General features: G+C 39.6%; 1 protein-coding gene across 1 annotated transcript; it reads left to right on the forward strand.

Annotated features, from left to right (window-relative positions):
- Positions 1–691: 691 nt before the first annotated feature.
- On the forward strand, positions 692–1,699 carry TAS2R38 (taste 2 receptor member 38). The gene has a single exon (XM_047763864.1). It carries the CDS (start codon positions 692–694, stop codon positions 1,697–1,699), a length of 1,008 nt encoding a protein of 335 aa, XP_047619820.1.
- The last annotated feature ends 19,376 nt before the right edge of the window (positions 1,700–21,075 follow it).

Genomic DNA, 21,075 nt, shown 5'->3' on the forward strand with positions numbered 1-21,075 from the left:
GCCACCAGGGAACTCCAGGTCTTGCTCTCATCAATACTCCTCTTGCCGAGCATGGTTCCTGGCCTGATAATCACAATAATGATGGCTGACTGCAATCTCTGGCGATGGCAGCCATACCAGTCATACACCTGGCACAGGGGAGGAATCACACACTTGTCCATATTAAAAACAGTTCATGGTAAGAGTCTCCCAAGGGGTGACAGAAAGCAGGCAAATGGAAAGGGGCACCATTTCAAACCTCAGTTCACACAGAATATATGCTTTGCCTGCTGCCACTTTCCTTAAAACCCATAAGCAAATCCTACTCTCCCATCCACTCATGTGGGTCCAGATGGGCATGCAAAACTGGGCTTGGAAATTGAGACCCTGTCTTGTTTGCATCTGTGATGCCAGGCCCTGGCCCTCTGGGGACCTGTTGTTACAGAAACACCTGGGTTTATCAAAAGCTTCTGCACCACCCACAGCACTGAACCATCACTCTTCTGCCCTAACGCTGAGCCCTTGTGTGTATCCAACAGGTACTCTACAGCAACACTAGCCTTCTAAGTTTACTGTCAGAACCTTTGATGCACTCACTTTGGGATAGATTACGAGCAAGAGCCAGAGGCCTTGTGAAGGAAGTAGCCCAGAATGTCCACTTCTCTGCTGAGTGACAAGTGAGTCTGGGGTTCCCCAGGTGAGAAGGAACACCATGGTGCCTCTGACTCCCGTCATAACCGTTTCCTGTGAAATGAAGAACGCATTTCTGTTCTTTTCGGTCCTGGAGTTTGCAGTAGGGATCTTAGTCAATGCCTTCATTGTCTCGGTGAATTTCTGGGACGTGGTGAGGAGGCAGCCACTGAGCAACTGTGACCTTGTCCTGCTGAGCCTCAGCCTCACGCGGCTGTTCCTGCACGGGGTGCTCTTTCTGGATGCCGTCCAGCTCACCCACTTCCAGAGGATGAAGGACCCACTGAGTCTCAGCTACCAAACCACCATCATGCTCTGGATGATCATAAATCAAGCTGGCCTGTGGTTCACCACCTGCCTTAGTCTCTTCTACTGCTCCAAGATTGTCCGTTTCTCTCGCACCTTCCTGCTCTGCTTGGCCAGCTGGATCTCCAGGAAGACACCCCGGATGCTCTTGGGTGCCGTTCTTTTCTCCTGCCTCTGCACTCTTCTTTGCTTATGGGACTTTTTTAGTAGCTCTCACTTCTCAGTCACAACTAGGTTATCAATGAATAACAATACGGAGCTCAATTTGAAAACTGCAAACCTCCGTTTCTCTCGTTCCTTCCTCTTCTGCAGCCTGGGGTCCATCCCTCCTTTCTTGCTTTTTCTGGTTTCTTCCGGGCTGCTGATTGCCTCCCTGGCGAGGCACATGACGACAAGGAGGGCCCAAACCAGGGACTCTCGGGATCCCAGCCTGGAGGCCCATTTGAAAGCGCTCAGAACTCTCGTCTCCTTTTTCTGCCTGTACATGGTGTCCTTCTGTGCCGCCGTAATCTCGGTGCCTTTACTGATGCTCTGGCACAACAAGATTGGGGTAATGGTCTGTGTAGGGATACTGGCAGCCTGTCCCTCGGGACATGCAGTCATCCTGATTGCCGGCAATGCCAAGCTGAGGAGAGCAGTGGAGACCCTTCTCCTCTGGGCTCAGAGAAGCCTGAGGCTAAGGGTGGACCGCAAGGCAGATCCCAGGACACCAGATCTGAGCTGAGAGCGGACACGAAACGGGATCTTTGTGACTATGCCTCTGACTGTTCATAAAGCCTCCAGACACCCATTCCAGGGAGTTCCCTTGTGGCACACTGGGTTAAAGATCCAGCATGGTCACCGCAGCAGCTCAGGTTTGATCCCTGGCTTGGAAACTTTTATATGCCATGGGCACAGCCAAAAAAAAAAAAAGAAAGAAACATTCTAATTTCTTTTGTAAAATATAACTGAGAGCCTCTCTACTTTATATCAATGGACTCACTGTAGCAGAATAAAATAAAGACCTATACACAGTGTACACAAGTAGAATGGCATTGATTGCCTAGGTCTGTCTTGATAAAATGAACAAAATAGAGAAGTGAAGTACTCAGGGTAAATGCTTTGTATACTAGCAAGGCTGTTCATGCTGGTTATGGGCCAAACTATGAGAACTCACCTTTTATGAAATAACATCTAAATCCCAAGACAGCATGACTGGCTGGCTTTTCACATGACTATTTCATAAAACTGCTATTTCAACATATTCACTATGAGGGCAATTACGTTAGCCTCCTCAAGCTCTGCAGTTTTCATGGAAATGCGAGGTAGGAAAAGACACCTTGGAAAAACAATGTCATTGCTTCAGCTTTAAGAGGCACTACACTGAAACTCCTGCAGGAATCAGAGCATGGGTCATGTTGTCTGAAAATGCACTTCCTTAGAAATGTGCATTCAACCTACTTCGTAGTGAGAAAAAGAGAGAGGTGGATCGTTGCTCAGTGGGTGGCCTGGATGCCAAACCCTCTGGGTGCCTTCCAGCTCTACTGCACTTACTCTGGAAGGCAGCGCTTTGCCTGGTATCAAGCATTGGTTGGTCTGGATGGGGAACTTGCCCAAATAACCTCATTAAAAGGTAGGTTCGTAGAGACCAGCATTCTCTGCCTGCACAGGAACCTAACCAGAAAAGCTTCCCTCAAATCTGATCCTAAAAGACTCGGTAGAAAAAAAGGTACACCAGACACAGATCTTCGTGGGCTTCAGAGGCATAGCTGGTCATCACTGCAGCCCCTGGTTCTGCTGGCTGTGGGTGCTGATAAAGCCATGCTTCCTCCTTGTAAACCGTGTTCTTGAGAAATCCAATCCCTCTTCTCAGTTTTCCCAAACAAATTACCCTTTGTGTCACCTCCAATTTGCACCTTCATCTGGTTTCCCTTCCTTGGTTGACACCAAAGTTGTCTTTGGTTTTCCCCAAAGACAGTGGAAGCCACTCATGGCTGCACATTAAACTTTGCCTGAAGAGCTTTTAAAGTATCAACGCCTGGGCCACATACGAGGCTGATTAAATCAAATCTATGGTGGTAGAGCCCTGGCATCATTTTCTAAAAAGCTCTCTGGGTAATTCCAGGGTGCAATCAATGTTGGGAACTACTGTTCTAGATACTGTTTATCTTGAGCTGGATGATAGGACCCTCCAACTGGACTGTATGGTGACTTTTTAATTCCACCTTTTCCCGGAAAACTTGGAGGAATATGATCGTAAAAGCAAATAAAGGACATCCCTTCTTAATTTTCTCTCTTATTTTTGCATAAACTCTTCTCTGGACAGGTATCCATTACATCTTATTGCTCTCCACGGCTTTATTTTTTATTTTTATTTATTTATTCATTTTGCTTTTTAGGGCCACACCTGCAGCATATGGAAGTTACCAGGCTAAGGGTCGAATTGGAGCTACAGCTGCCAGCCTACACCACAGCCAGAGCAACGTGGGATCCAAGCCACATCTGTGACCTATACCACAGCTCATGACAACGCCAGATCTTTAACCTACTGAGCGAGGTCAAAGGTCAAACCCAATTCCTCATGGATACTAGTCAGTTTTGTTTCTGCTGGGCCACAAGGGGAACTGCCTCCATAGCTGTATTCTTAACATTGTATTTTGATGTAATTTCAAATTTATAGAAAAGGTGCAAGAATTTCCATATACCTTTTATCCAGATTTACTTTTTTTTTTTTTTTTTAGGGCCACACCTGTGGCATGTGGAATTTCTCAGACTAGGGGTTGAATCAGAGCTACAGCTGTCAGCCTATGCCACAGCTATAGCAATGCCAGATCTGAGTCACATCTGCGACCTACCCACAGCTCACGTCAATGCCAGATCCTTAACCCACTGAGAGAGGCCAGGGATCCAACCCGCATCGTCATAGTTCCTAGTCGTTAACCATTGAGCCACGAAGGAAACGCCCCAGATCTATTCATTTTTCACATTTTTCCCCATTCCTCTGTCCCCAGTTCCAATCCCCAAATATAGGGTTCACTTTAGTTTTCCCCTTTTATATATTTGTAACTCCTTTCTCTAACCATGAGAAATATCCTCTATTTATGCTTAATATATTTTCTCATTTACTGATGCCTAGAATACAGAGAAAGTGGTTTTGGAATTGCTATCCTTTAACACTGCAAAAAGCAAAATAACTGGAGTTTAGTATTTGTTTACAGAATTTTTTTCATTTTTAGGCAAAATTGACACACAACAACATGCATAGATGTTAAATGTACAGCTTGGTAAGATGTGATAAGTATATGTACATATAACCATATTATATACCAAATATGATATACAATATTTCCATCAGCAGAGAAGGTTCCAGTATTCCTCTTCCACAAATGTCCACCCACCACGAGCAACCACTGTACAAATTTCTTTCTGTAGATTATTTCTTCCCATAGATTAATCTTGCCTATTCCTGTCTGGAAAATCAAATGGTATAGACTCTTGATTCTGCTACTTCAAGATAATGCTTTTGACATTCATCCTTAATAGTATGTGAGTCATAACTTGTTTATCCACTTTTGATGAATAGTTGCATTGTTGATGATTTGGCACTGTGATGAATAAACATTCTTAAATTCATCTTTTTTTGGCCACAATTTTCATTTCTCTTAGATAGATACTAGGAGTGGAATTACTGTGTCATGAAGTTGATGTACATTTAACGTTATAAGAAGCTGCTAAAGAGTTTTCCAGAGTGATCCCAGCATTTTATGCTCCCGTCAACAATGTAGGAGAGGTCTACATTTTCACCAACATTTGGTATCATCAGTCTTTTTAAATCTGGCCATTCTAAGTGGAGGTGTACAATACCTCACTTGGGTTTTAATTTGCATTTCTCTAACAACTAGTGACATGGAGTACCCTTTCCCATCCTTCACAGACATTTGAACATCTTCTATTATCAAGTAACTATTTGATTTGTTTTCCCCTTATTTAATTGGCCACAACCATGGCATATGGAAATTCCTGGGACAGAGATCAAAGCCATGCCAAAGCAGCCACCCAAGCTTCTGCAGTCAACAAGGCCAGAACGTTAACCCACTGAACCACAAGAAAACTCCTTGAGGTGTCTTTTATTGTATCACTGTAGAAGTTTTTTTGTAGTATTTGTGTGTATATGTTCTTAATATATGTGTGTATACACACACACACAGATCTTAAAAATATTCAGTCTATAAAAAACTAAAAATAGAGTTACCATACGATCCAGAAATCCTACTCTAGGATATATATCCAGAAAAGACAAAAACTCTAATTTGAAAAGATACATACACCCCAGTGTTCAGAGTAGCAATGTTTACAGTAGCCAAGACATGGAAGCAACCTAGGTGTCCATCGATAAAGATATGGATGTATAAAGAAGATGTGGCACGCGTACGCGCGCACACACACACACAGACACACACACACACACACAGACACACACACACACACACACACACAATGGAATATTACTCAGCCATAAAAAAGAATGAACCAATGCCATTTCCAACAACATGGATGGATCTAGAGATTATACTAAGTTAGACAAACAAATATCATGATATCATTTATATGTAGAATCTAAAAAAATGATACAAATGAATTGTTTACAATATAAAATAGAAACGGACTCATAGATATAGAAATTAAGCTTATGGTAATCAAAGGAGAAAGAGGTGAAGAGGGATAAATTAGGAGTATGGGATTAGCAGATACAAACAACTGCACATAAAATAGATAAACAACAAAGTCCTACTAGTACAGCACAGGAAACTATATTCAATATCTTGTAATAACCTATAATGGAAAAAAATTCAGTTTGACAGTCTATGAACATGATATATTGCTTGACTTATTTGTTTTATAATTTCTCTCAGCAATATTCTATCATTTTTGGTGTAGAGGTTTTGCATGTCTTTTTTATGACAAATTTTTTATGATAAAATTTATAAAATTTTATCATGAAGTATTAAACATTTTATAATGTTACTATATACAGGCTATTTCAATTTTCATATTGCAATTGTTTCCTGCTAATTTGTAAAATGGTGGTACATTAACCATGTATCTGTCACTTTCCTATATTAATTTAATAATGCTAATAGTTATTTGTAGGTTCTTTGAAATTTTATACTCAATCATGTCATCAGCAAATATCTTCCTTTTCAATCTTTATGCCTTGTATATTTTTTTTTTATTTACCTTATTTCACTGGCTGGGATCTTCAGCAAAATCTTTTTATACTTTTTTTTCTTCTTTTTTAATTAAAGTATAATTGATTTACAATGTTGTGCCAATTTCTGCTGTGAGTAAGCGACCCAGCCACACATATACATACATTCCCTTGCTTATATTATCTTCCATTATGGCCTATCCCAAGAGACTAGATATAGTTCCCTGTGCTATACACTAGGAGCTCATTTCTTCTCTATTCAAAACTATTACAAAATGTAACAGTTTGCATCTACTAACCCCAAGCTCCCAGTCCATCCCACTCCCTCCCTTGACCCCCTTGGCAACCACAAGTCTGTTTTCTATGTCTATAAGTTTGTTTCTGTTTCGTAGATAGGTTCATTTGTGCCATGTTTTAGATTCCACATATAAGCGATATCATATGGTATTTGTCTTTCTCTTTCTGACTTCCCTCACTTAGTATGAGAGTCTCTAGTTGCATCCATGTTGCTGAAAATGGCCTTATTTCATTCTTTTTTATGGTTGAGTACTATTCCTTTGCATATATGTACCACATCTTCTTAATCCATTCATCTGTCGATGGACACCTAGCTTGCCTCCATATCTTGGCTACTATGAATATAGTGCTGCTATGAACTTACAGGCACATGTATCTTCGAGTAAAGTCTTGATTAGAAGGAATGTGAGTATATACATCCTTCCTCATTCCTGATCTTAGAAGGAAAACATTATTTCATGAGACCATATTTTGGATTCCTAATTGAATGCCTGGCCTGAGAGGACATCAGAGATTGTTTATTCTTATAATTTACCCATTATCTGAGACTGGGGATACACCATACTCCTGAACACAAACTCATATACCTCTAGTCTCACCTTGACACTTGTTTTAATACAGCAATTAATACTGGACTTTTTAGGGTGCCCATCTGTGACTATGCCCCCAATAATTAAGTACTCTGCATCCACACAATTCAGTACCTCAGGACACCTAGACTCGATGAACTTTGTATAGGCTGCCCTCTGCCAGGATCACCCCTCTATCTGAGACCAAATCAATCTGTATGGGAATACTCTGAGGTGGACTGCAGTGCCATTTGAAACTTGTCTTTTCTTTAAGGTGAGCCTCTTTAAAGTTTTCTCTCTTTTTTTGTTTTCTTAATAAAAAATTTATCAGTGTGTGGAGGAGTTCCCGTCATGGTTCAGTGGTTAGTGAATCCGACTAGGAACCATGAGGTTGCAGGTTCTATCCCTGGCCTTGATCACTGGGTTAAGGATCTGGCGTTGCCGTGTGCTGTGGTGTAGGTCGCAGATGTGGCTCGGATCCCAAGTTGCTGTGGCTCTAGTGTAGGCCAGCAGCTACAGCTCCAATTGGACCCCTAGCCTGGGAACCTCCATATGCCACAGGAGGCAAAAAGACAAAAAGACAAAAAAAAAGTTTATCAGTGTGTTTCTCTCTTGAACCTTATTATCCTGTGCATTTTGTAATAAATTCCTTGGAGAAGGAGAGATCCAGAACAGCAGTGGAGTTGCAATTGAGTAAACTTAAAGATTTCAAGTTAATACCTCAGAGTGATGCAAAGAATAATAAAACACTTTCTGTTTAGTGCAGAATCTTTCATTTGCTTGGGGGATACACACCATCATACAGGGTACATTTAAGTGGTGTAAAAGGCTGTGTGTAACTGAGTGTCAAAATTCTTGGCATAAATAAAATGTGAGACCAGAGTTCAGATTGTAATTTAAGTGAAATGGCATAAACAAAGGTGTACAGGTGGGAATAAGCATAGTATGTTCTGTACAGGTAGGTCAAGGTCAGATTGCAAAGCCAGCTCAAGAGCTAATCCCTGTTCATGTTAATGGTTATAGTAGAATCTTAAATAGGAAAATGATATGATCACAGCAATGGGTTTATAAAGTTTTGCCTGATAGTGTTTTCTAATATTGATTTGAAGGGGAGGAGCCATGTGCACTCCAAGTTCAGTGAAATATTTAAAGTAGGGTGGAGGTAATGGGAAGGGAGAAAGTGAAATACATTATCAGAGCTTTTGAAAAGCATCATCAACTAGCATCTTGATATGCTGTGTGACAGAGAAGAATGAATCAAGGAGGCTTTCCGTGTGTATGTGGTAATATGATATAATTACTAACAAAAATAAAGAAGTTGGAAAAGGAAGTTGGATTGAGTTTGAGGAAAATGGTAAATGTGGTTTGGAACTTATGTGCAGCTGAATTGACGTCATGTCATCTAGTTGGAAAACACGGGCAAAGTCTTGAAAATGAAGAACTAAATTTCAGATCAGAGGACAGAACTAGAAATAGACTTGTGGCCATGAGAAGAAGAACTAGTCTGGAAGAAGTGAATTTTGAATTGGGTTAGAAAGGTAAAGGGAAATCGTGGGCAAGGTTGGAGATCATACAGTTCTGGCAGGAGCAAGCAGTAATCAGAACGGCTGGGATAGACCAGGTGTGTGTGTGTGTGTGTGTGTGTGTGTGTGTGAGCGCGCACACTTTCCTGGCGCATTCTTTCTCCTGAGGACAAGCACCCCCGCCTGGGGGTAGCTGCTCCTCATGCTCTACATTAGGATGTTCACCATGATCCTGGCCCTGACCAAAACCGATGAACTTTTCTAGGTCCATCAATGTCTACCTTTGGGGTTTTTCTAACTTGATCCCAGAAAAATGCGTAAGACATGAAATACAGCAGCTTCTCAGGCTCCCTGCCATATTTCCTATCACAGGAGGAAGTGAGCAGAGACAAGAGGTGAATATAGCAAGACCTAGTTTTGTCTCTTGACATTCCAGAGGTCCATCTGTATCCCTGTCTGCCTTGGTTTCATTGTGTAACCTTTCATCATATGCCACGAGCCATACAAAGGTGTAGAGGTGGGACTAATACTTTTGCTTACATTTAGTTTCAATTGATGTTCTTCGACTTGTGACCAAAAGATCTATGATACAGTGACACCATAATACAAAACCCATACACGGAACCAGTAGGCCCAAGAGCAGACACAAGGTATAACCATCTCAGTTAGTTAATGACAAAGGGGGGGGGGAGAATTATTCTTAGAATGGGCCTGCTCAGACTCAATCGGAAATCCAAATAATGAAGGATTAACTTTAATGATGCAAAAACAATGAACAATCACAGGAGATCCAGAGAGTGGGTTATTATTAGGGCTGCTTTTTCATGATACATTTTATTCCCCTTGGTCTACTTTGTCTGCAGGGAATATTTAACTTGTTTATGATTACATTTAAATGAAGGCTTATTTCTTTAATTAATGGTGCTACTGTCTTAAATACTACCTGAGATGGCATCGTGCTTTTAAAGGAGTGAGGGGAGAGGAGATGTTGATAGAGGAGTAACCCTCAGCTCTCTGTACAAAGGAGCCCTAAATACACACAGCTCATTTTTAATTATTTGGGGAGAATGCCCCCCAATCTCTCTCATCACAGATAATCTCTCCTCCTAATCATTTAGCCAGCTTTCTATAGGTACCTGAGGCATATCCATGCCAAAAGGGCAAGGAGGGGAAACTGAAAAAGAATGAGAGATCACAAAGTATCTATTTTGCTGTTTTGCTGGACTAGCACCTCTCAAGTGCAGACTAAAGGTGCTCTGGGCATCTTCCAGTTTGAGCAAAAAGGCAATGGAGACCTTCGTAAGTGGAAGCTTGCATATACATGCACATATCCCAGAGGAAACACAAGAAGCCCATCTATAAACTTTAAGGATTTCCGGTATCAGTACCAAATGTTCCAGCTTCAGAGTGATTACTGAAGTAACTGGTGGGGGTTCCCTGGAGGAGGCGATACTGAGTGCCTCTAAGGCTTATCTAAATGTTCACTGGACTTGAGCAATTGTTTATACACAGAGTTTAGTTTCATATAAACCCGGGATTTTTCACTTCATTAGTTTGTATCTTTTATTTTCACCCATTGGGATCTTTGAGCAATGACTTTGGATATAAGGTACAGACACTTTTCTCCATTACTCTTTGCTTCTAGGACACAAATTTGCAGAGAGACAACTCGTGATGCAGTCAGTGAATAGCACAGTCAGTGGTTAAGCACGAGGGTTCTGGGGTCACAATGCCCGATGTTGTCAATACTGACTACATTTGAAATGAAAACATCTATTAATAGATGAATGATTCACACAGCATGATACCATTTCTGTAGGCTCTAAATACCTACAAAACTTCACTGCCGATTATCTAGAGTTACATGGGTGTGTGATAAAGTATAAAGAAATGTGCAAGAATGATAAACAACAAATTCAGGAGAGTGGTTACTGCTGGTGGAAGGTGGGTATGTGATTTGTGAGTAGTACAAAGGAGTTTCAGTTATACTGCAATGTTTCATTTCTTGGACTAGGAGATGGGTGTTCATTATAGTATTCTTTATTCTTTTTTGTACATGTAAAATATTATATGATACAGTTTTTGAAAGATTGCATCAAAGACTTGTCATTACATGTCACTTAAGCATTTTCAATACATCTTTGCTGGGACATTCACATGGAGGTACACAACTATGAGTTTGTCAGACACCCTGTTTGACAAAAAGTCTAACTGGGGAAAATTTGTTTAGCACTAAATAATCTAGTTCATATTCTATGCCAAAATCAGTTTTCAGAAATGAAACAGATGACATGACATAAATTTCTAAGATTATAAAAAATTAATTGCTAATATATGCTTGCCAATTTCAAAATTATTAGACAAGCGTTCTACTCATATTTAGAATAATCTATACTTAAAAAGAACTATTTTCCCTTATGAAGCAGAAGGCAATTAAATATGGCTTCTAGTTAAAAGGATTCAGGGTCTTTCAACCATACCACAAAGCAACAATCATCAAAACTGTACGGTACTGGCACAAAGACAGAAAGATAGATCAGTGGAAAAGGATAGAAAGCCCAGAATTAAACCCATGCACCTACAGCCAACTAATTTATGACAAAGGAGGCAAGAATATACAATGGAGAAAAGACAGCCCCTTCAATAAGTGGTGCTGGGAAAATTGGACAGCCACATGGAAAAGAATGAAATTAGAACATTCCCTAACACCATACACAAAAATAAACTCAATATGGATTAAAGACCTAGACATAAGACCAGACACTAGAAAATTCTTAAGAGGAAAACATAAGCCAAACACTCTCTGATGTAAATGACAGCAACATCTTCTCAGATCTACCTCTTAGACAGTAAAAACAAAAATAAACAAATGGGACCTAATTAAACTTAAAAGTTTCTGCAGAGCAAAGGAAACCCTAAACAAAATGAAAAAACCCACAGAATGGGAGAAAATCTTTGCAAATGAATCAACTGACAAGGGATTAATCTCCAAAATTTACAAACACCTTCTGCAGCTCCATACCAAAAAAACAAATGAAAAAACAAATAAAAAAATGGGCAGAAGATCTAAACACACAATTATCCAAAGAAGACATACAGATGGCCAAAAAACACATGAAAAGATGTTCAACACCACTCATCATTAGAGACATGCAAATCAAAACCATGATGAGGTACCACCTTACACCTCGTCAAAAAGTCTACAAACAATAAGTGCTGGAGAGGGTGTGGAGAAAAAGGAACCCTATTACACTGCTGGTGAGATTGTAAATTGGTGCAACCACTGTGGAAAGAGGTATGGAGATTCCTCGGAAAACTAAAAGTAGAATTACCATTTGATCCAGAAATCCCCTCCTGGGCATCTATTCAGAGAAAATCATGACTTGCAAAGACACATGTACTCCAATGTTCATTGCAGCACTATTTACAATAGCCAAGACATGGAAACAACCTAAATGTCCATTGACAGAGGAGTGGATCCAGAAGATGTGGTACATATACACAATGGAATATTACTCAGCCACTAAAAGGAACGAAATACCAGCATTTTTAGCAACATGGATGGACATAGAAATTATCATGCTAAGTGAAGTCAGTCAGACAATGAGACACCAACATCAAATGCTTTCACTGACATGTGGAATCTGAAAAAAGGACAGACTGAACTTCTTTCCAGAACAGATACTGACTCACAGACTTTGAAAAACTTATGATTTCCAAAGGAGACAGTTCGGGGGGTGAGGGGACACGCTGGGGTTGGGGGATGGAAATCCTATAAAATTGGATTGTGATAATCATTGTACAACTATAAATGTAATAAATTCATTGAGTAATAAAAAAATAAAAATAAATAAAAGGATTCAGGGTAAATTCTGCATTTTACATCTCAATGTACAATATTAACCTGAAATTGCAATCCACGAAAGTATCAAGTTTTTAGTTCCAAATCAATAACATGTAACAAACATTTCTAACTTGCAATTTGTATTTTTTCAATGAACTTAAAATATTGTCTTCAGTTCCTATTGTGGCTCAGCCGTACAGCAATAAAGAGCTCAACTAGCATCCATGAGGACTCAGGTTTTATTCCTGGCCTCGCTCAGTGGGTTAAAGGATCTGGCATTGAGGTAAGCTGTGGACTAGCTCACAGACATGGCTCAGATCCTGCGTTGCTGTGGCTGTGGTGTAGGCCAGCAGCTGCAGCTCTGATTGAACCCCCCAGCCTGGGAACTTCCATATGTCACAGATGCAGTCCTAAAAAACAAAAAAATAAAAATAAAAAATATCTCCAATATCACACCTTTATGCTGTGTGTTTGAGCAAAAATTAAAAGCTTCATGTAGTTCTGGTGAGTGTTTTTCTCATGCTTGTTCAACTTCACTCATTATATTAATTGTCAAGTACCTATAGGTATTTGACTTTGTAAACCACTGGTTTATAAGCTACAATGCTATAAAAACATATAAAGCAAAGATGTACTTCTTCACTCAAAAGGAGGGAGAAAGGTCTCTGAGATATAACTCTGGTAGAATTATACAAAATATCCATCACCGAAGAAAATGATGAAATTTGTGACTTACTGTACCTCCACTGCAGTAAATTCGCTCTTTGCATCAGTCACCACCACAAAATTTGCGGGTCGTACCTTCACAATTGTGTATGTGGCCAATCCAAAAGTTTTTCTAAAGCCAAGGAATAGTGTTCCTCAAAAATGATTTCACACTCAATCTTAACACAGAAATGACCACATTTAAAAGACTATTTTCTTGCAACTTCTACTTTACAACTTTCCAAAATGTTAGGGCCATCTGTGAGCAAGGACTAGATTTTCTATGTCTTCAGTCAATTTTGGTAAGTTATATTTGATTAGTAATTTATCTATTTTGTTGAAGTTTAAAACTTTAAGGCCTTAAATTTGCAATCTTCTCTTTTTCAAATTTTCTTTTTTAAATTTATGTGGTATTTTCTTACCCATCATCTTTCACAGTCTCTTAAAAACAGCATCAATTGTAGAATACTTCCTTGTTTTATTCATCACTAAGTAAGAAAAATTAAAAGTTGCCTATTAAGGTTTTCTTATTGACTATGATACATCCTAAATCCAGAGATGTCATACTGTGAAAAAGAACATGTTTCTCAGAGTTAATGATATATGGTATATTTTAAATCTTAGTGTGTGTGTTCCTTTGTTAATTTCCAAGGTTTCTTAGTAGATGCACGGAGTACAACACACTATTATTATGTTATGACTCCAAGTCATGCAGAACCCTGCCTTTCCATAGTTCCAGACCTTTCAAGGGTGTTTGGTACACAAATTTAATTACCACATCCATGAAGATTTTTAGCACAGTGGGTTTCCTGATGAATGATGCAATGAGCAGGCTTCAGTTTCTTGCCATTGCAAAATGTTGCCACACGTGGTTTGGATTCAGTAATGAGTCTAACTTTAACATGTACCATCATGGAATTTCCCCCAGTCACACTTACTAATTTGACCTTTCTGTAGTAAAATATCAAAGCTTTTCTTAGTACACAGATACAGATCATTCCTTGATGTTGTAGATCATGGGTGCCATTCAATAAATACATTGGTTGCACAAACTTTTCAATCAATACCACAGGTAAATATAGCTAGTTACTTGGAATTATTATTTATTCCCTTGCTTTCAGCTGCTGCAATTACAAAACGCCGTAGATGATTTAATTCCTCTCTAGCAAACTGATAGCCAGTAATCTAAGCAACAGTATCTCTGGCTATAATATATTTGTGAATGTTTGATTCTGTTGAAGTCACATAACTTCTCCTTCACTCCATAAACAATCCTTTCAGAAATTCAATTTCAGTAAAGGCTTTAACGGCTACTTTTTCACAAAAGCATCTGGGAAACATTTTATTTGCATTCAAAAATTAATCATGGAAACTTTAGTTTTTTCTTTCAGTTAATTGTTCTCATCATGTATCTTTTCTCTATAACAGTTATTCTTTAATTTCTTTCACAACTGTATCTTAAGTTTTATTTCTGGTAAAGACGTATTTTGCATTTTCAATCCATAAAATATTACTTACGTTTTGCAAAGAGAAATGTTCTCTCCCATTTTTCTGGAAGCATGTACAGTCTTCATTCTACCTTCTGTTTTCCTTCCTTCTATAAAGGCATGCTTTTAAACAACTCTTGCTCTACTCTAAGAAAAAAAAAAAAAAAAAAGCAGGTAAGCATGATAATAGCTGGATTCCTGCCAGTGAGATGGTGAGGTTGGAGGCTGATCAGGCGGGCAAGCCCTGACCCTGCTCCAGCTGACTGCTGCCCTGCAGGAACGTGTTCTCAGTAGTTAGTGTCTGATCTATAAGATGCCTGGATAGCTACTGAAATCTCTAAAAGCTCAAAATGTTGATTCAAACTTCTTTGTTTAACAGATCAAACAAAATACAGCTGCAATTTGTGGGCCACCAGTTTGAAACCTCTGCTACCAATGTGCAATAGCTCTCCAATGGAATATGAGAGTGTATGTTTTGTTTGAGCAGAAAAGAGGAACTGAGAGAAAGAACCATGAGATAAACTCCTAAGAAGGTACTATTTAGGTTGAATAATCCAGAATATAATGATGGACTATTACATACTGGTGTCATTTTTCTATCGAGGGGACATAGAACAAGCACAGAGCCCTGCGGAATTATTGTGAAAGTTGCCGAGTTTCCAAACTAGAGAGAAGGCTAGACTCTTTCCTCCCACTAGGCTTCCTATAGGTTAGGCCTCTAGCCTGGAGAACACAGAGAGGCTCTGAGAGCTCCCAGGATGGAGAGAGTGGGGCTTGGGCAGCATTCCAACAGCCACAGCCCATAAGCAATTTTTATTAGTTCCTAAATCACAATGTTTCTTCATCAGAACTTTAAATGTAAATTTATTGCGTTCTGGGATGCAGAATTTTTAAAATTTTTTTTAAATTTTAAAAACTAGAATTCTACTTCCTTCCTAGGTTTTTCTACCTAGAATCCTCTAGAATATACATATATATATATATATATATACACACACACATATATATACACACACATATATATGTATATATGTTTATTTTTTTTTATTTATTTATTTATTTATTTATTTATTTATTTATTTATTGTCTTTTTAGGGCTGCACCCACAATGGCATATGGAAGTTCCCAGGTGAGGGGTCGAATCAGAGCTGTAGCTGCTGGTTTACACCACAGCCACAGCAACAGAGGATTCCAAATTGTGTTTGTGACCTACACCACAGCTCAGAGCAATTTTGGATCCTTAATCCACTGAGTGAGGCCAGGGATCGGACCCAAGTCCTCATGGATTCTAGTTGAGTTCATTGCAACCAAGCCACAACGGGAATTTCCTTTTTTTTTTTTTTTTATTACTGAAATGAATTTATCACATCTGTAGTTGTATAATGATCATCACAATCCAACTTCACAGGATTTCCATCCCACAACCCAAGCACACCCCCCCACCCCTCAAACTGTCTCCTCTGGAGACCATAAGTTTTTCAATGTCTGTGAGTCAGTCAGCATCTGTTCTGCAAAGAAGGAACTTCTTATTTTTTTAAATTTAAAGAATCATCAGAATTATCCAGGTATGAATCTCTTTTCATTGATTTTGCCTAATTTTCAGCTTTTTCAGCTACATTTTGTTCGACAATTTGTTTGATTATTGCTACTGTTAATGTTTATTAAGTTTTCGTGTTTTCTCTTTCGCAAACTATAGCACATGTAAATGATCTGCTAGATCTAACATCACATCTCTCTCCTCTAATCACATTTATTTCTTTTTTCCTTTTTCTATGAATTTTAAATTAATATTTTAGTAGTATTTTCAAATATTCTCATTCTTCTTCTGGAAACTCTGAGACCCTCTTTCCCCCACTGATCTTTTTTTTTCTTTTTAGGGCCTCACCTGCTGCTGCATATTGAAGTCCCCAGGCCAGAGGTAGAATCAGAGCTGCAGCTGTGGCCACAGCCACAGCTATGACAACACCAGATCCAAGCCACATCTGCAACCTATGCCACAGCTTATAGCAATGCCGAATCTTTCACCCACTGAGCCAGGCCAGGAATCAAAACTGCATCCTCACAGAGACAACGTCGGGTCCTTAACCCAGTGAGCCACAATGGGACTCCCCACGCCCACCCCACCGATCTTTTCAAATCAGCAATTAAATATTGAAGCATTTATTTTTCCACTTCATGATATTAGGTCATATTCTTTTTATACAATCAGTGTTCTCTATACTCTGAATGAAAACCTAATTGGGGCAGGCAGGGAGAACAGGGCAGGGAGGGAGAATGGGCAGGAAAATTTTCTTGAGAGTAGTAACATTGAACCTGATTCCCAAAGGATGAATCAGCATTTATGTATTTAAGGAGAGTATACAGAATGTATATGTGCTTGAGAAAGGGGAAGTGGTTCTACCAGGGCTTTATATGTACTAAATGTTCAATAAATCATGTCAGGTGAACATGTGGAGACTTGGGTCCGAAAGAGGGTATATGAAGATCTAGAAGTTCAGAGTTGCTAGCAGACTTGCTAGGGTGCTAGCAGATGCAGATGTGGTAGCATAAGATGTATAGAAAGCCCAGAACATATTTCCTAAGCGCCTAGTAGAGCATCTGGTAAGTACTCACTAACATCTGCTGAAAAAAATGAACCTGCAAGATGCATAGACCGTGTTAAGGAGCCCAAAACTTAATCCTAAGAGCAATGGAAAGTTATTAAAGTATTTTATCTGGAAACAATATAATCAAATGTTCATTTTAGAAAGATCATTCTGAATGTAGAGTGGAGAACTTAAAGCAAGATTATGGCAGAGAGCTTTCTTTATAGATTGTTGAGAAGATCAAGGAGAGAGCAGGTGGTGACTGGTTATGGGGTGGCAGTGAGAACGTGGAAGAGAAGACAGGTTTCATGGTCACTGGGGAGACAGAATCATCATTCATGACTTGGAGTTTGACTGGATGGGAAGGAGGGGAGAGAGGGAAGCCAAGGATAATACCTTTACTTTATGATTTGGGCAACTGAATAGATGACCTTCCTATTCAGACGTAAGAACTTAAGAGGATGAACATGCTTTAGCAGAAGACGGTAATTAATACACTTGGGGGCGGGTTGGTGCTGGGTCGTCCGTGAAGCATCTCAGTGAAGAGTGAAGCTAGTCAGAAGCTGCACAGATCTGAAGCTCAGCAGAGATTTGGACTTGGACTTGGAAATCACCTTCATGAACACAGTGGCGGAGATCACGAGAGTGGGAGAAGAGGGAAAGGTACAGAATTCGAGGAATAGGCAGAGCATAAGTAAATAAAAGGAGAGGCCAGGAGAAAGAAGGAAAACCAGGAGAATGTGAAATCATGGAGGCCAAGAGAAGAAGCATGTAACACAGGACTGTGTGAGCCCCTATTGTAAGACCAGGCAATATAAAGACCAAAGGTGTTCATTTAATCTACTGAGTGGGGGTCACTCCTGGGTGATGTGGTTGTGGTGGAATTTAGGTTGGAGGGAGTGAGCAGTAATTGGAAGGGGAGCAGGGAGAGGTGGTGAAAACTGACAGTCCTTTCAGGAGTTTAATTGTGAAGATGAGAGGAAACATCAGGTCGCTTTCAATTTCTAGGTTTTCTCATAAAACATCTTGAAAGGTTTCCTGCAATACATACATTTAAATGTGCACATACCTAATAATAGAGCTCGAGAGGCAGCATTAGCCTTCATGGGCTTGTGCTACAAAATAACATCTTTTTTGTAAATATTCATTTGCCATCCCTCCAACACTCCAATCAGTAAATCTCATCTCCTCTGGAGTCCATATGCTACAGCATCTGGTAATATCACAAAAGTCAGGAGAGTTTTCAATGCTTGATTCATAATGCTGAATAATTATTAGTGCAGATTTATAATTTTGTATAGAATGTCACGGTCTATTTTTAAAGTCATTTCCTCTGGGAATTGCAGGTTAAGAAATTAGAAATTTTAGGAATCTGGATGAAAGCTGTGATAGGAAAATATTTTTTCCACAGGATAATCTCACAATATTCCATCAGAGAAAGAGATTTCCTTTCTCAAATAACCACCCTCAAGTAAATCCATGGTCGCTTATCAACCCAAATGGTCAATCCTAGTTCCCGCTGCCATGAAGTCTTGCCAGTCCACTGAATTGTTGTTGCTGCTGCCCCTGTACCACACAGGGTATTGATTCTGATCAAGAGTCCATCTGTTTGGTGCCATCCTCTGACTTTGTCAGTTTCAACAGTTGACCTTGCAAGATGGAGTAAAGGAAACTCTACTGTCCCTATTTTTGCTCTCCCTTAGAAGAGTTCTTAGTGACTATCCATTTCAGTTCACACACACACACACACACACACACACACACACACACACACACTGTTTTCCCAACACACCCAGAACACTTTCTTCCAAGAACAAAGGTGGGCATGATCTTCCACCTCTTACGACTCTCTGGTAATTACAGTTTTCAGCGGACTCTGGTGTCTTAGTAAGACAATGATAACACTGCATAATACAGTTCCTGAAGACTTAGCATTTTCATCTAAATACTACATGAAGAGTATCAAAGTCAAATCTCAGTTTTCCTCTTTTCATTTTTAAAAATTGTGGTAAATACACATAACAAAATTTCCCATTTTTAAGTGTACAACTCAGTGATATTAACTACATTCCCGTCGTGCAGTCATCACTACCATCCATCTCCAAAGCTTTACTCATCTCGTAATACTAAAAATCTATACCTGTTAAACTCAGTTTTCCTCTGAAGAAAGATGTTCTCCTTTATTTTTAGGGCTGAGTTTAGAGAAAAGCAAAGTCTAATTTGGTTCACTAAGCAGATAATCTTATGTCTCCGTCTAGAATATCTGATTGAGAATTATAGTCTTACTTTTTTTCCAAGAACAAATTACGGATATTTTCATTACAACTGTATGACTAGACTGTCCTTTCTTCCTCTCCACTATCTCTTCAGTAGCTTTTTTTAGAGAATGGGAGCGCAGGTGCAGCATATGGAATTTTCCAGGCTAGGGGTTGAATCGAGGCTGCAGCTGCTGGCCTGCCACAGCCACAGCAATGCCAGATTCAACCGCATCTATGACCTACACCACAGCTCACGGCAATGCTGAATCCTTAACCCACTGAGCGAGGCCAGGGATCGAACCAATATCCTCATGGATACCAGTCGGGTTTGTTTCTGCTGAGCCACATCAGGAACTCCTTTAGTGGCATTTTTGATGGCCACTGCAGACTTTCTGCAGCAAGTTCTTTGACTTTATCAATTTGAAAGAAATCATTGCACTCCAAAAGCCTAAATAAGCCGTTGAATCCTTCTTTAGAGCGACTTATGAGAGGCAGAAGTTTCCCACGGTGCATGCATCACAGCACCTCCCAGAATTCTCCATAACCATCCCTTCATATGATGACATTTTCTCCCCTTTTGATGGCATTTGAAAGATTTATTTTGCTTTTTTTGCTGTAGTAGAAAATTCACCTGCTATCCGAGTATATTAATTTGATTGATAAGGTTTAATCAGAAAGCTTCTCTTCTATGCTTCAGAAAGTTCCTAAATTAGAGTTCCCATCGTGGCGCAGCAGACACGAATCCAACTGGGAACTATAAGGTTGCAGGTTTGATCCCTGGCTTTGCTCAGTGGGTTAAGGATCCGGCACTGCCGGAAGCTGTGATATAGGTCACAGACATGGCTCAGATCTGGCATTGCTGTGGCTGTGGTGTAGGCTGGCGGCTGTAGCTCTGATTGGACCCCTAGCCTGGGAACCTCCATAAAGAAAGTCCCTAAATAATAACAACCAAGTCTCCGAACCCTGTGGTGCCCAACAGAGCAACATAGTGAACATAATTGGTGTCCAATAAATACATGGAATTCCTTTGGACAGCAACCCAGGGTCTGTAATAATTAAAACGTGACCAGAAGAAATCGAGTTTAATCAGATTAATTTTTTAAAATGTGGAGGAATATCCAAGTAAAATAAAAAGCAGCATTAACATCTCAAAGCCCTCAAAATATGCATGTGCAAGATCCAGCACTTATATTTCTGAGCACTTAGTCTAAGGAAGGTATTTAGGGTATGTACCAAGGTGCCTGTGCTTGGGTGTTAACTGTACATTTGCTGTGCCAGAAAAATGGCTAGAATACTAAGAACTTATAGTCAAAGTGCCAGGTACCATGCTAATAAAATTGTAAGCATTTTCTTGCTAATACCCACAGCACTCCTTTGTGACTATTACTACAATTACTCATTTAGGGATAAAGAAATGGAAGCATAAAGAGATCAAGCAACTTAGTCAAAGACACTCAGTAAATGGCAGAGCCAGGAATCAGACCCAGGACTAACTTAAACCCTTTATTTATACCCACTCCACTTCACCAGAAGAATCACAGCTGTTCAATTGTTGAATAAATCATATAGTATAGCTATAATAATAATATATAATCAAAATTAATATTTTGACTTGAAGAGCTATCTGTAATATAGTATTAGTTT

This window comes from Phacochoerus africanus, chromosome 16, assembly GCF_016906955.1.
Source record: "Phacochoerus africanus isolate WHEZ1 chromosome 16, ROS_Pafr_v1, whole genome shotgun sequence".
NCBI classification, from domain to species: Eukaryota; Metazoa; Chordata; class Mammalia; order Artiodactyla; family Suidae; genus Phacochoerus; species Phacochoerus africanus.